At 35.0% G+C, this 14,960-nt stretch overlaps 2 protein-coding genes across 2 annotated transcripts; both read left to right on the top strand.

Annotated features, from left to right (window-relative positions):
* Positions 1-723: 723 nt before the first annotated feature.
* LOC105671559 (jerky protein homolog-like) lies at positions 724-1,450 on the top strand. Its single transcript, XM_012365830.2, has 2 exons — positions 724-1,006; positions 1,125-1,450. Exons 1-2 carry the CDS (start codon positions 724-726, stop codon positions 1,448-1,450), a joined length of 609 nt encoding a protein of 202 aa, XP_012221253.2.
* Positions 1,451-1,803: 353 nt separating this feature from the next.
* LOC137001204 (jerky protein homolog-like) lies at positions 1,804-2,403 on the top strand. The gene has a single exon (XM_067359585.1). It carries the CDS (start codon positions 1,804-1,806, stop codon positions 2,401-2,403), a length of 600 nt encoding a protein of 199 aa, XP_067215686.1.
* The last annotated feature ends 12,557 nt before the right edge of the window (positions 2,404-14,960 follow it).

The following is a 14,960-nucleotide window of genomic DNA, read 5'->3' as shown; positions in this document are numbered from 1 at the left end:
TTATGTGGAGGTTTTCCAGAAATCCAGCCGTACCGATTATGGCACAAAAGCCTCTTGCATGCACCTAATAAAAGCGCATGCATGTAGTCTACGGGAACATTGTTAATCATATCAAAATTTGGTAAGTTTAATAAACTGCTTGAACCAGTATGATGTTCAGGTTGTTCTTTATTTCGGAATGAAGTATCAGTTCTCTTAGTGCAATCAGTTTCAATGAAACACATTACATTATTGTACATATCCTCTGTTATTGTGCATTTTGGACACGAATAATACCCGAAATGGCCTTTAGTAGCTAGAACAAGTGATTTTGCTGGTGTGTCACAGATTAACATTAAAACTTTAAAATTACAACAAATTGAGTTAATTATAATTCCATTGCATGATAAGTGAATACATTCATTAATAAAATCGGATAAAAACTCATGTGAATTTGGTTTCTCGTCGCCATGGAAGAGAGCTACAGTAGAACCTCGTTTATCCGAGCTTCGATTAACCGACACTCCGCGTAATCCGAGGCACTAAATTCATCCGAGCACTCCGCATTAACCGAGGCGGTAGCTCGGATAATACAGAAAAACTCGAATAATACGGAGCAAAGCCATGTAGGCGCGCGAAGTATGTATGTATAGTTTGTTGTTGCTATTTTGTTTCAACATGCATAAACTTGTACAAGCTTGTGTGTTATAAACCAAATGCAGCAGTTCCGATCCTAGAGTCGTGATGGCTCAGAAACGGAAAAAAATTGTGGTGAGTGTGGAGCAGAAATTAGAAGCAATAAAAAGATTGGATAGTGGCGAAATTATTCGAAAAATCGCGGCTGATTTAGGAGAGACCACCGTAGGCGATTGGCGTCGGAAGCGAGCCGATTTGGAAAGATTTGCAACTAAATCATGCAATGCGATGACAAATCGTAAAACAATGAAAACTGCAGAATATGATAAAATAGACAGAGCTTTATTCTTATGGTTCACTCAACTGAGAGAAAAGGGACTACCCATATCAGGTATGCTTTGAATCAATGTTTGATAAATTTAATGGAGATTCGCGAATTTCTGTTCCATACAATACTATGCCAATGAACACTTGCAGAAATTACCCTTTTTTCTCTTTCTCCTCTCCAGGCCCAATTTTACAGCAAAAGGCTATAATGTTTGCGAAACAGTTTCCTAACGAAAGTGAGACTTTTACTGCAAGCAGTGGATGGTTGGATAGGTGGAAAAAGAGGCACGGTATTCGTCAGTTAAATATTTGTGGCGAAAAATTATCAGCTGATGGAAGTGGAATGAATCAGTTTAGAGAAGAATTCAATAAGCTTGTTACAGAAGAAGGTTACACGAGAGATCAAATTTACAATTGCGATGAGACTGGCGTAAATTACAAAATGATGTCTTCCAAAACACTAGCTGTGAGAGAAGAATCAACTGCTCCGGGATACAAAAAAAAATAAGGAAAGAATTACTATTTTAGCGTGTAGTAATGCATCGGGAACACACAAACTTCCATTAATGTGTATTGGAAAATCAGCTAAACCTAGAGCGATCAAACACATAAAACCTGCTGCTTTACCAGTGTACTACGCTCATCAGAAGAATGCTTGGATGAGTAGCGATCTTTTTCAAAAATGGTTTTTCGACAAATTTGTTCCTTCAGTTGAAAGATTCTTGAAAAAAAAATGGACTTCTCAGAAAAGCGATTCTTTTACTCGACAATGCTCCATCTCACCCAAACGAGTCAATTCTGAAAAGTGGAAATATCGTTGTGAAATTTTTTCCACCAAATGTGACTTTCATTGCACAACCAATGGATCAAGGAGTATTAGAAACACTCAAACGTCACTACCGGCGTTTCTTACTTCAAACACTTCTAGAAAATAGCAGTAACAACAAGACATTTAAGGAGTGCTTACTTGCGATTAACATGAAAAATGTGATTTACTGGTCAGCTCAAGCTTGGGATGCTATTCAAAGGTCCACAATACAGAAATCATGGGCAAAAATTCTGAATTCTGACAGCCAAAGCGATGAAGTTCTAGACAATATAGATTTGTATAGCATGATGGAGCAAATCCCTGGTTGTGCAAACGTCGAGAAGAATGATACTGATGAATGGGCTAATGGTGACGATTGTGAACATGAGCTTACTGACGATGAAATTTGCCAACTCGTTAATTCTGAAGAGGAAATTGCAGATGAAACTGGAGATAACGAAATGGAAGAAAGTCAGTACGTCAATCATGAAGAAGGATTAAACGCTCTTGAATTAACTCTTAAATATGTTGAGGAACAATCAGAAGCTACTGCAAGTGACCTCTTATTAATAAAAAGATGGAGAGATATTGCAGCTAAAAAACGCATGAGCAAATTAAACAGTCTCGTATTACTGACTTTATTAAGCCAGTGACGCATAAAAATAATGTGCATTCGTTATAATTCTTATATCTTTATACATATGTATGTATGTATATCTGATCATATTGCATTTTTTCAAATTCATACATACATAAAAATAAAAAACCTTTTAATTATATCTGTGTTCCGAGTATTATCCGAGATTTCGATTATCCGATGTACGCTCTCCCCACATTACCTTGGATAAACGAGGTTCTACTGTACTAAAAACACTTTTCCTTTCAGAGCTGGTACAAACTTTAATGAGCATAATATTGGCCAAAAAGTACTGTTCGTACTTTTGGATATAGGAAGTCCATCAATATTTACAGCTAGATCTATATCTTGGTTGGCATGAATTTTTATCCTATGTTTAATTAGAAGTGCATTTAATGAACTTTCAATTCCGAAGTAATAGAATAAACCCGAGCTTATCTCTTTTACGAATAATGCACGAAGTGTTTTTAAAAGTGTTCTAGGATCTTTTGGTAAAACATTCTTTAATGAAGGCAACATACGCAAAATTCCAAGTAATTTTCCCGTAGACGACAAACTGATACTTTCACTAATTGCCCACTGTGCTAAGGCAGATTTAAAAGTCTCTCTGAACGTTTTATAATCACTTAAAAAAATATTTGTTGTGCACGGTTGAAAACTAATATTCGTATGTTTCTCAAATGTTGAAGATTCTGTTTCTTTTCCCGCAAAGTCAAAATTTATGAGATTATTTGAAGGTAATGAATCACGTAATAATGTATCGCTAGCATTAATCGACGGACTATTTTGCTTAGTCGAATTGCATGCGTTACTTAAATTATTGTTATTCATAGATAGTGTATCAGCGTTTACCATAAATGAGAAGCATTATTAATTATCGCTAATGATCGTTTAAATCGTTCATTAGCCTTTCTTAAACGTTTTTTATGCTTTTGTTTTTCAGTGTGTTCCATTATATTTATTATTTACAATAAATACTATTTCTTACAGATAAATTCAATTAATAATCTTCAACTGAAAAAGGAGAAATATAAACATTTGTTAGAACTTTTTTAATACATACCGCTGCAACATTTGTTCCTTTCTTAATTTGAATCAGTGAAATTTTCAAATTAATTAATGAAAATCTTGCTCTTCTTGTATTAAAAATAAATTGTGCATGCTTTTAATCATTATGCTCTGATAAATTTTCACATAAACTGCCTGCTACCCAGCAAATACAAAGTATAAGAGTAACATAACCTTACAAGTGTTTTAATGTCCTACTCATTAATGTAACTGTTATATACGTAATAGAGCATATTACATCGCAATTATATTGTTGAGTGGGATATTATAACATTAATATTATATTATTATTAATATTTGCTGAGTATGCTACGATTAAAAGTGCATTTTTCTAACTTTCTTCACTTTTACTGCGATATGTACTAAAATTCAAAATAAGTATTTTATCAAAAAACAAAAGATTAAAATTTAGAGAGAAATATAAAAAAAAATATCAAAAAGGCGAATGGGCATAATAGAAGTTCAATTTACTTACTTTATTCAAATAGAAAACTTTTTTTCGACTTGTCTACTTTCACTTCCACTTTGTCGATGCTTTTGGATGCTTCGTTCTCGATTCCAGATTACTTTAGGTTAAATAGGCAGCAGGCAGCGGCAACGACGAGACAGGCATAAACAAATTTTGTCGCTAGAACCAGTGATGCAAGGTCGAACAACATGCGCAACATGAGGGAAATAGCCCCCACCATAGCGACGCTCAACAAACGAGAGTCGCTGTCGTCTGCCGTCGCCGCGTCCGCGTACGTCCCCGTTACGCTCGCCGTTTCAATAGCAGATGACTTTTCTAATCGAATCGCTAGAATATTAAGGCCCTTATACAATGCCAGGCAACAGGCAATAGGAATAGGAAATAACATAGAAGAAAAAGAGAGAAAAGCTATTTCTTCCTTTTTTCTTTCCTACATTATTCCCTATTCCTATTGTCTGTTGCCTGGCATTCTGCAAGGGGCTTTAGTGATCTCGGCCTAGTGTTCAAGGCCTACTTCTCGCAACTTTTTTTCCCGCATTTGTTTTGAATTTACAAATTTTACAATAAAGTAAATTATTAAAAAATGTTTTTTTGGCAAAAAAAAATTTTATATTCATAAAAAGTATTATGTTAAATTAATAACTATATATATATAGATTAATGCCATTGTCAATAAAAAAATAAATTTTTTTACAATAATTTAGTAACAAAATGCAAGTTTAATATATGCCAATACGTGATAGTATGTACATACGATATATATACAACGTTCGCCGGTAAATATATTTAACAGATCCATATACATATGTTCAGCGGATGTACATGAAAAGTACATTTATGAATATTTCAAAATGTACGTGGCAGTATATACATACAATATACATACAATGTTTCCCGGTAAATATATTTGGCAGATCCATGTATGTATGTTCAGTGGATGTAGATAAAAAATATTTTTCTGAATATCCATTAATGTATATAAATTAATATACGCATAACATTCATATATGAATATACGTGTATGTCCTTCATTTGTATATTATATCATATCTATGGACATATTATGGATGTCTACAGTATGTCCATTTTATGGATATATTTTTATGTTTGTTCATGGACATGTATATTATATCCCGTATATTCTATGCACATTCTGGATCAATAATGGATATCCTCAGAATATCCTGTGCTATCTGGGGAATTACGCCCCTCTGCCATATACTGAGCGGGGATCGGACATATTATAAGAATTATCTAAGTTACCGCTACCGCGCACAGTGGGGCCAAACGACATTTCGTGTTTCAAAAAAGGCTACAGTCTCGAAATGTTAACCGATTTCGATGCTTTTTTTTTTAAATGAAAGCTAACAAAATTTGCAATAACTTTGTGGAGGTAGATTTTTATTTTTTGTTTTTTTTTATTATTAAATTACACATAAAACAATTAAATTTGTAAAATATAATGACTGAACAGCAAGTAACTCTTCAACAGTAAATATTTTCTGTAACTTAACATCGGGCACTGATATAGTTGAAATTAAACATTCAAATCCTGATTTAGGAACCATAAAGTTTGACCTAACTTCACAAAATGTTACCTTAACAAATAAAATTGATATGATAAAAATAATATAAAATTTTAATAAATTAGTAAATTAGTGAATTAATTAAAAGTAACACTAAATTATTATTATAAATTCGTACTTATTAAATAACTATTGTTCGTCAAGCAACAAGTTTTGAGCTTCCGCATCTATTGGAATTGGAAAATGCTTCCATTCGTTACGAATTTATAATAATAATTTAGTGTTACTTTTAATTAATTCACTAATTTACTAATTTATTAAAATTTTATATTATTTTTATCATATCAATTTTATTTGTTAAGGTAACATTTTGTGAAGTTAGGTCAAACTTTATGGTTCCTAAATCAGGATTTGAATGTTTAATTTCAACTATATCAGTGCCCGATGTTAAGTTACAGAAAATATTTACTGTTGAAGAGTTACTTGCTGTTCAGTCATTATATTTTACAAATTTAATTGTTTTATGTGTAATTTAATAATAAAAAAAAACAAAAAACAAAAATCTACCTCCACAAAGTTATTGCAAATTTTGTTAGCTTTCATTTAAAAAAAAAAGCATCGAAATCGGTTAACATTTCGAGACTGTAGCCTTTTTTGAAACACGAAATGTCGTTTGGCCCCACTGTGCCGCGGTGCGATTACACGCACCTGGCGCTTATTTCCGGTTACCGATATCGCGTGAGTTACCTGGCTCCCGAATTTTGTGGAGTACCGCGAGTTATCGAATCGTGCCGTTATTGCCGATACCGCGTGAATTACCTAGCTCCCGAATTACGTGAAGTACCACGAGTTACTGAATCGAGCATTATTTGCCGATACCGCGAGTTACCGAGTCGTGCGTTTTTCGCCGACGCCGCGTAAGTCACCTAGCTCCCAAAGAACGTGGAGTACCGCGGGCTACCGACTTTCATTGGCGTGCTCCCTCGGATCTGGCGTGATTCCGAGGCTAGTTCACGTCACAATGTATATACATAAAGCACATGACGTAATAAAAGTATCTTACAATAAAGAATAAGACAAGCCAGAGGCGATCTAACGTGTGCTGACGATGTAGAAATAGAAAAGCCAGAGGCGATCTAACGTCAGCTGACAATTTAGAAAAAAAGAGCGAAAGACGATTTATTCGTGAGCTGGCAGATTTTAAGAAATATGTATTTTTTAAATTAGTAATCTACTATACGTTCCAGATAACACACAATATTGTATGAATATTTTATGTTGCATCAAATATATTTTTATGAGAATATTCTCGAAGAAATCTTTTATATATGTCTGTAGAATATCCTTGTTCATAAAGAATATTCTATAAACCTGCCCAGAATATGTTAAAATCAGCAATAGGAACATATTGTTTACATATTCCATAAATGTTTACTGAATATTCAAATGTACTGAAGATGTACATATAAATGACGTTCAGAATGCATAGCAGAAAATAGATCAAGATTCAACTTCTGTCAATTTCATTTCCGTTCCACTTCCGATCAGCACGTGCATTAATAGTTACGCAGTTAGTCTTGATTAGTCTGTACAATTCAAGCCGCAATTATAATTAATACAAAGATTTAATTAATCCAAAGGTAAGTTTAGATTTTAAGAGTTTTTTTAGTAAAAATGGTTGCTTAGAATAATAAATTCTTTAACCTAATCCTAACGTAACCTTAAAAGTACTCTCTTATAACAAATAATTTCTCGTTTTAAAAAGCCAAGCAAGACTTCTGGCTTTTTGAGTCTATCTTCGAAAATTTTTTTAAAAATAATATGAAACGTAGTAAAGCGACTTTTTATAGAAACATTAAAAGAGGAACCACAGCATGCTTAGAATTATATATTTTATTGTAAGAATGTGTGCAATTTTACAGATGTAATTATTTTGTTAAAAATATTAATTTTTATTTTTAAAACATGGGAATAAAAAATTAAAACAATAAAAATTTGTTTAACATTTAATATTGGTAAAGTTGATTAAATCTTTTTTTTATATCAATGTAATTGCATAAATATTTAGAATACTAAAAATAATTTAATAGAATATTTAGTGAATGTTCTTTACATGGTATTAAGCATCTTCTCTGAATATTCCTGAAATATAATAAAGAATATTTTTTCAATCTATCTGGAATATTAAAATTGGTCTCATTTGAACGTTTTATGAAGAACTTTAAAGAACATCTTTTAGTACATTAAAAGAATATTCTAATATTTTCAACAAATTTATAGAATGTTTATAAAATGTGTTTGTATTATTTGGGTGTATATGTATATATTAATTAATTGATTAATTAGTTATTTTGAATTTACTACATAAGGATAAAAATAAGAAAAGTATGACATTTTTCTTCAGTGATATATGTAGGATTATTTCAGTAGAAAACAATTTTATATTATATAAAAAGGATATTAATAGCGCGTGTCTTACGACTATATCTCACTAACTACTACTACTAACTGAACTAACTCATTCGCCACCTCGCAGGGTCCCGTAGGTACTAGAGTGGGGAGGCAAGGACGGTTCCCAACGCGATTCAAGGCGCGCAATACAAATAAACAAATAAATAGAATATTGCCATGACTAATCGAGATCAGTCCCCCTACACTCGGCCGTCCTGAATAATCATTTGGCCCAAGTAATTACAATACGTTAGCCCATGGCTTCATGTACTCGGCACATGTGCTGGTTTTCATGGGTCCTTCCCCAGGCATTTCGCGTTTCACATCATAAGAGTTGTTAGATTTAACCCTTACAACCTTATAAGGACCAAGATATTTGGCACAAAGTTTTTTGCCAGGTCCCATCTGTACTCTCTTAATCGCAACTAAATCGCTAATTTTGTACTTAGTCGGTTCACGTCTTCTTAAATTGTAGGTCTTACGATTTTCGTTTTGTACTTTTAGAATCTGATTCTTAGCTTGAAGTCTCAGTTGGTTACGATCCTGCTCGAAATGCGACTGGAATTCTCTTTCGAGGGCATCTTTAACTGCTAAATCGTCTTTTTGTTTCATTTTAACTCCAATTAGTAACTCGAACGGAGTCATACCAATGCTTCTCTGATAAGTAGTATTTAATGTTTGTTGAACTCTAGATACGTGTTTATACCACTTGGTAGGATCATTCATTGATAATTTTGTTAAGACTGGAATAATAGTTCTGTTAACTCTTTCAATCTGACCATTCGCTCGTGGTAGACCGGTGGTAATCATTGAATGTTTAATTCCCTCATCTTTACAATAATCTTGAAATTCTGAAGAAGAGAATGCAGTACCTCTATCAGTGATAATGCTAGATGGATTACCAAAAACCTGACTCTGTAGTTGTAATTTCGCAATTACTTCTTTGGACGTCGTCGACTTAGTCGGATACAACCAGATAAATTTGGTGAAACTATCAATAACAGCTAAAATATGATTATAATTCTTATTAGTTGAATCTAATGGTCCCAGATGATCTAAGTGATAAGTATACAACGGGACATCGCTCTTAACCAATGGGTTCAGAAAATCTTCCTGTTTACCCGCTTTCTTATTACCTAAAATACAAGATACGCAATTGGTGATTACATTTTCAATCTTCTTCGTTAACATAGAAATATAAAATTCCTGTTTAATAATTTCCTCTGTACGCTTTACTGAAAAATGACCTTTGCTATGAGCCATCTGGATAATTTCGTTTTGCATGTCTTGTGGTATAACAAGCAATTCGCGGCCGTCTTTGTACTTATACAATACGTCATTACGCAAAAAGTAATCATCGTAATTCTTTTGCTTCAATATTTCCATAATAGCTCGTAACTCTGGATCATTTTTTTGTACATTTGTAACTCTAGTTACAATGCTGTCCTCTTTACTGATGGCCATAATCGGATAACGACTAAGAGTATCTACATGTTTCATTCTAGAACCAGCTCTATGCTCAACGATTGCGTCAAATTCTTCAATTAACAAAGCCCATCTTGCAACTTTAGCGGATAACTTAACTTTATTCATAGTCTGTTTAAAAGCTACGCAGTCCGTGATGTTTTAAATTTCATGCCCAATAAGTAGTGGCGAAATTTCTCTAAAGCTCTTATCACGGCTAAAATTTCAAGCTCATAACTGGTATACTTAGACTCTGTTTCTGACGTCTTACGACTCATGTAATATACGGGATGCAATTTATCATCATCAGGACTTCTTTGCAATAAAATTGCTCCGAAACCGTCTTTACACGCGTCAGTGTGCAGCTCTGTGTCGAATTTCTGATTGAAGATCTTCAATACCGGGCTGTGACTTAAATCCGATTTTAATTGTTCGAAAGACTCCCTTTCTTTAAAGCCAAACTGAAATGTATTTTCTTTTCTTAGCATGTCACTCAAAGGTCTTGCTTTAATTGCATAAGACTCAATAAATTTTCTAAAATAGCCCGAGAGTCCGAGAAAACTTTGGACATCCTTCAATGAACGTGGTTCAGGGAAATTCAAAACAGCTTGCACTTTACTAGGAGACGGATGTACCTCTCCATTTTCTATGATATGTCCGAGATATTCTATTCTTAATTGCAACAGCTGACATTTACTTTTATTTATATCTAATCCGTAATCACTTGCGACTTGGAGTACTTTCTGTAAGCGTATAGTACCTTCTTTGATATTAGGCGCAATTATAATCAAATCGTCTAGATAAATCAACAGAATACCGTCATTGACCAAAGGTCGATAAACATGATTTATGTGTCTTTGAAAAACAGGTGGTGAATTACACAAACCAAAGGGTACTTTTAAGAACTGATATTGGCCTCGATGGGTAACAAAAGCAGTATATTTGCGACTTTGCTCTGCTACGTTCACATGAAAAAATCCATTCCTAAGATCAATTGTACTGAATACACGAGCTTCTGCTAATCGGTCGATTTGGTCCTCAATTACTGGTAACGGATATTTGTCTTTGATCATTACTTTATTTAATCTTCTATAATCAATGCAAAGTCGCGGTGAACCATCTTTCTTTTTAGCAACTACCACGGGGCTTGCATATTCGGATGAACATGGCTCAACAATTCCTTCGTTTATCCAATCATTCACCTGCTTTTCAACGATGTCTCTTTCTTTCGGCGGTAATCGTCGTGGAGTTTGATAAATAGGCGTCTCATCTTTCAACATTACACTTAATTCAATATTGGTCGTCTTAACCTTATTGGGCTTATACGTCAGCATCATGTTTTCCACAGTGCTTCTAGATTCCTTGTCAATCATCAAATCCGTGTAAATCGTTTCATTCTTTTCTGGCTGCAACTTGATCTGTGAAAGGAAAACTAAAGCGCTAGGTTTATTAATTGTAATACCATTCTGATCAATTATTACTTCAGCCTGGTTAATAAAATCAGTACCTAAAATTATAGCAACGTCCAAGGCTTTTGAAGGAATCACATGAAATGTTAACGGAAAATTAAAACTATCTACTACGATTGTCGTTTGAAAATGTCCGAGCGTCTTAACTTGACCTTGAGCAATACCGGTCAAAAGCACTTTTGACTCACACAGCCTTGAGGCATTAATAGACATAAAAATATCCTCGCGCATCAAAGAGAGATGACTACCTGTGTCTAATAGTGCATAGAAACTTCTGCCTTCAATCACAATTTCTTTAAACATTCGGCTTACATTGACAGATTTTAGAAGAACGTTAGTTGTTACCTGCGTATTTTTTGAATCGCCTTTATGCGGACAATTCTTAGACTCATGACCAAAGCTATTGCACTTAAAACATTTTTTCCCTTGGTTCTTAAATTTACACATGTTCGCTTTATGTCCACTCTCGCCGCAGTTATAACAACGATCTGTCGCCCTCGTCTGCTTCTTTTGGTCATCCTTTGTCGGTTTAACGTCGTCCTTGGCTGGCTTACCTGCTAATTCCTTCTTTTGATTGCTTCTGCTGCTGATGGCACCTCGTTCCTGTATTCTTTCGTACGTACGCAGGCGAGCTCTAAATTCGTTATAGTCTCGAGCCCCGTACAACACTACTTTGCTGCTATTCTCCGGGATACCATCGACAATGTACTGGATAACTGACTCGACATCGATATTTCCTTGAGAAGCCAATTCCCTCATGGCCAGATAATATTCTTGGAGATTCTCATCTTTCTTTAATTTCCTTTTGGCCAGTTTCCGGTGTATATCGGCACTACTCACTTTGCGACTGAATTCCTCTTTTAACGCAGCTTTCAATTTTTCCCAGGACTGCGTGATACTCAGCCCACGAACAAATACTTTAGCAACACCCTTGAGAGACTTGCGGGCGAACACTAACTTTTGTACATCTTTAAAGTTAAAAGTGATCCTTGAGCTATTTTGCCCTCTATGTCTCGGTATGTTTTGGTCACTGCCCTCGGAATCATTGCCGCTAAGCGAAGAAAGATCATCGTTCGTTCGTAGACTGCCTACGTTACCAATTCGCTCGACTCTTACTTGTTGTCGTTGTTGCGGCTCTTCTGGTGCTTCTGGTTCGTCAAATTCATCTTCGGCTTCAGCATCATCGTCGTCCTCTTGTAATGTTAACGATTGAATGTCCATTAGCGCCCGTATAATTTTCTGTCGCAACTCTTCCTTGGTACCGGCGTAATCCAAGCCCAGAATATTGCACATGGACGTCAAATCACCTATCGAAAAAGCAGCGGAATACTCAAGTTTTGTTCGGAATCTATCCGATGCATCGTCAAAGTCAAAGCCGCGGAAATTACGCAACTGTTTACGGCTGGTGCGGTCACCATCCTTTTCGAACACGAGCCGATAAAGCGCGTATATAGCTAGGCGTGGCGATGTTCTTATTTTGTCAGCCACTGGCTTGATTTGTCCAAGCGTTTCCATTACTTCTTGATTATAGTTCATGTCGTGTATAAGCGATCGTCGTCCTGTCTTGTTATCGCTAAACAATGGCTAATGCTTGCACTCGCGCACACGTCTTTTTGCAAATATGTCGGTTATATGTCTTTCGTAACCTTTCGGCGTAACGTAGATCAACCGGCGTTTTTGTCGTTTCTGGCGTCGTACCTCGTTGTTCCTGACGTCGTATCTCGTCGTTCCTGGCGTTGTACCTCGTCGTTCCTGGCGTACCTCGTAGTTCCTGGCGTCGTACCTCGTCGTTTTAGGCACAACCAGCTTCTTTCTATCTTTTTAGCCACAGCGTCGTTAATCGTCGCGAAGCGTCGTATTCGTCGTAAGTCGTCGTAACCGTCTTAAATCGTTGTAATCGTCGTAAATCGTCGTAATCGTCGTAATTGTCTTCAAGCACGCGGCTCTCTGCGAGAGGTCTGGTTACATCGCGGCTGAGCCCCCAATTTATGTAGGATTATTTCAGTAGAAAACAATTTTATATTATATAAAAAGGATATTAATAGCGCGTGTCTTACGACTATATCTCACTAACTACTACTACTAACTGAACTAACTCATTCGCCACCTCGCAGGGTCCCGTAGGTACTAGAGTGAGGAGGCAAGGACGGTTCCCAACGCGATTCAAGGCGCGCAATACAAATAAACAAATAAATAGAATATTGCCATGACTAATCGAGATCAGTCCCCCTACATATATATAGTATTATATGTATATTTTTCATTTATTATTTTGTCATATTTAGTTCATATTTATTTGACACCTTGTATACGCCTATGTCATCTCGTACATTATATTGCAGCCTTGCGACGAAATTTCAGTCGAGGAAACAAGCGCAAGCATCGTTTGTTTACAAACTATCCGATCACACGTACACAGACCACATCAGTGTAACGAGTTACCACTACAAACAAATGCGTACACACGAACCTACGCGGCGTAGACTACACCGATAATGTCATTTCATTTTTAGTACCATCGAAATGATGGCGCTTTCGCGTCGGAGTTCGGCTGCCACTCCAGCATCCTCTTAAATTTTGAAGTCTCATAACTCAGGAAGATCTCAACTAAAAAGGATTTGTAACCAGTGTTTCGAAAACGCCTTGACGTCAGCTACAAGAATATGAAATAAAAAGTAAGGATTCTCATTAAAAAAATTCAAGTCGACCTTGGCATGACCTTCACAACGCCATTCAAGATCAATCGCATATACCCATGTAATGCATTACTTGATCACCAACAACTTTTGTCTGAAACATTTTTTAAAATAACCACTTCTCTCGTTTTTAAATGGGGTGTACGGGTGGTCTAAAACACCCGGTATATATAAAAGCTAAAATAATTAAATGTCAATTAAATTTTGCTAAAGAGGGCCCACCACCACCCCCGTTGTATGTTCAGTATGCAGGATATGACGGTCCTCTTTGATTAATTATGTTACGAAAATACAAAATGATATAAATGTCACATCGTTTCTAGACCATTGCGTTTTTCTAATTCAAGCATCAACAGCTTAAGTCCAATCATTTCCTTCTCTACATATATGTACCTATATATGTACTATGTACCTATATATGTACCCATATATGTACTATGTATAACGACCTTTTTTAATATATACTATATTAAAAAGACTTTTGTCATCACTTTCGACATATTTTAATAGAATATTGCACTATATGACAATTCTTCTTACCACTTATTACCAAGAGGCACGGTCAAATACTGAAATAATACCAACAATTACTCATCAATTGTCTGTAAGAAAATGATACAGATATCTTTAGCGTCTCTAGGCCATTGTCTTTTTCTAATCTGTGTATCGTCAGTTTCAATCCAAGTGCTAGACATTCCTTCTTTACATATACTTGTGTAATGACCTTTTTCGATACATAGTCCATGATGAAATATAGCACTCATTACTTTGTACAATTGTCCAATAATAATTATTTTAGTTGTTGGGACAGCACGCAAAATAAACTTATCTGTTTTTGTTGATGTCCGTTTTGAATTGATATTAAATGAATGACAATTATATCTCTAGTTAATGTAAATTTACTTTTACATAATATGTCATTTCCTGTTAAATTTTTACATAATTCGTTGTGTAATTGACACCAATGAGAAAACGTTACATTAATTAACTCATTAACAAAGGGAGGGCGCGGACTTCGAATCACCGATTTTGAAAAAATTTATAAATGTTATAGTACTCTACTAGAAGAGTACTTGAGCAAAGGGATAGGGCGCAACGCTCAGTCGTTTTCGAGAAAAACCGGTTTAAAGTTTATAGAGTTCCTTATATACCAATCGCGTTAGATCGATTGTCAAGAAAAGCGCGTAGTTCGCGCACTAAGCCCCAAACTATCACGTCGTCGACCCAGGTTTGATTTCTGCCTATTATACTTTTTTTTATTCAATTTAGCAAATATTTATTCATTATATTATTATATTAAATATGTATTATAATATTATGTAAAATTAAATTAATTTAATTTACAATTGTGTCTTTTATTAAAAATTTGCACTTTTAATTTCTTTTTATAATTTACTGAATATAATTTTTATTCAATTAACAATCTTATT

The sequence above is a fragment of the Linepithema humile genome, chromosome 7 (assembly GCF_040581485.1).
Source record: "Linepithema humile isolate Giens D197 chromosome 7, Lhum_UNIL_v1.0, whole genome shotgun sequence".
Taxonomy (NCBI): domain Eukaryota; kingdom Metazoa; phylum Arthropoda; class Insecta; order Hymenoptera; family Formicidae; genus Linepithema; species Linepithema humile.
Note: the sequence above shows the minus strand (reverse complement) of the source record. Positions and strands in the feature narration are given on the sequence as shown.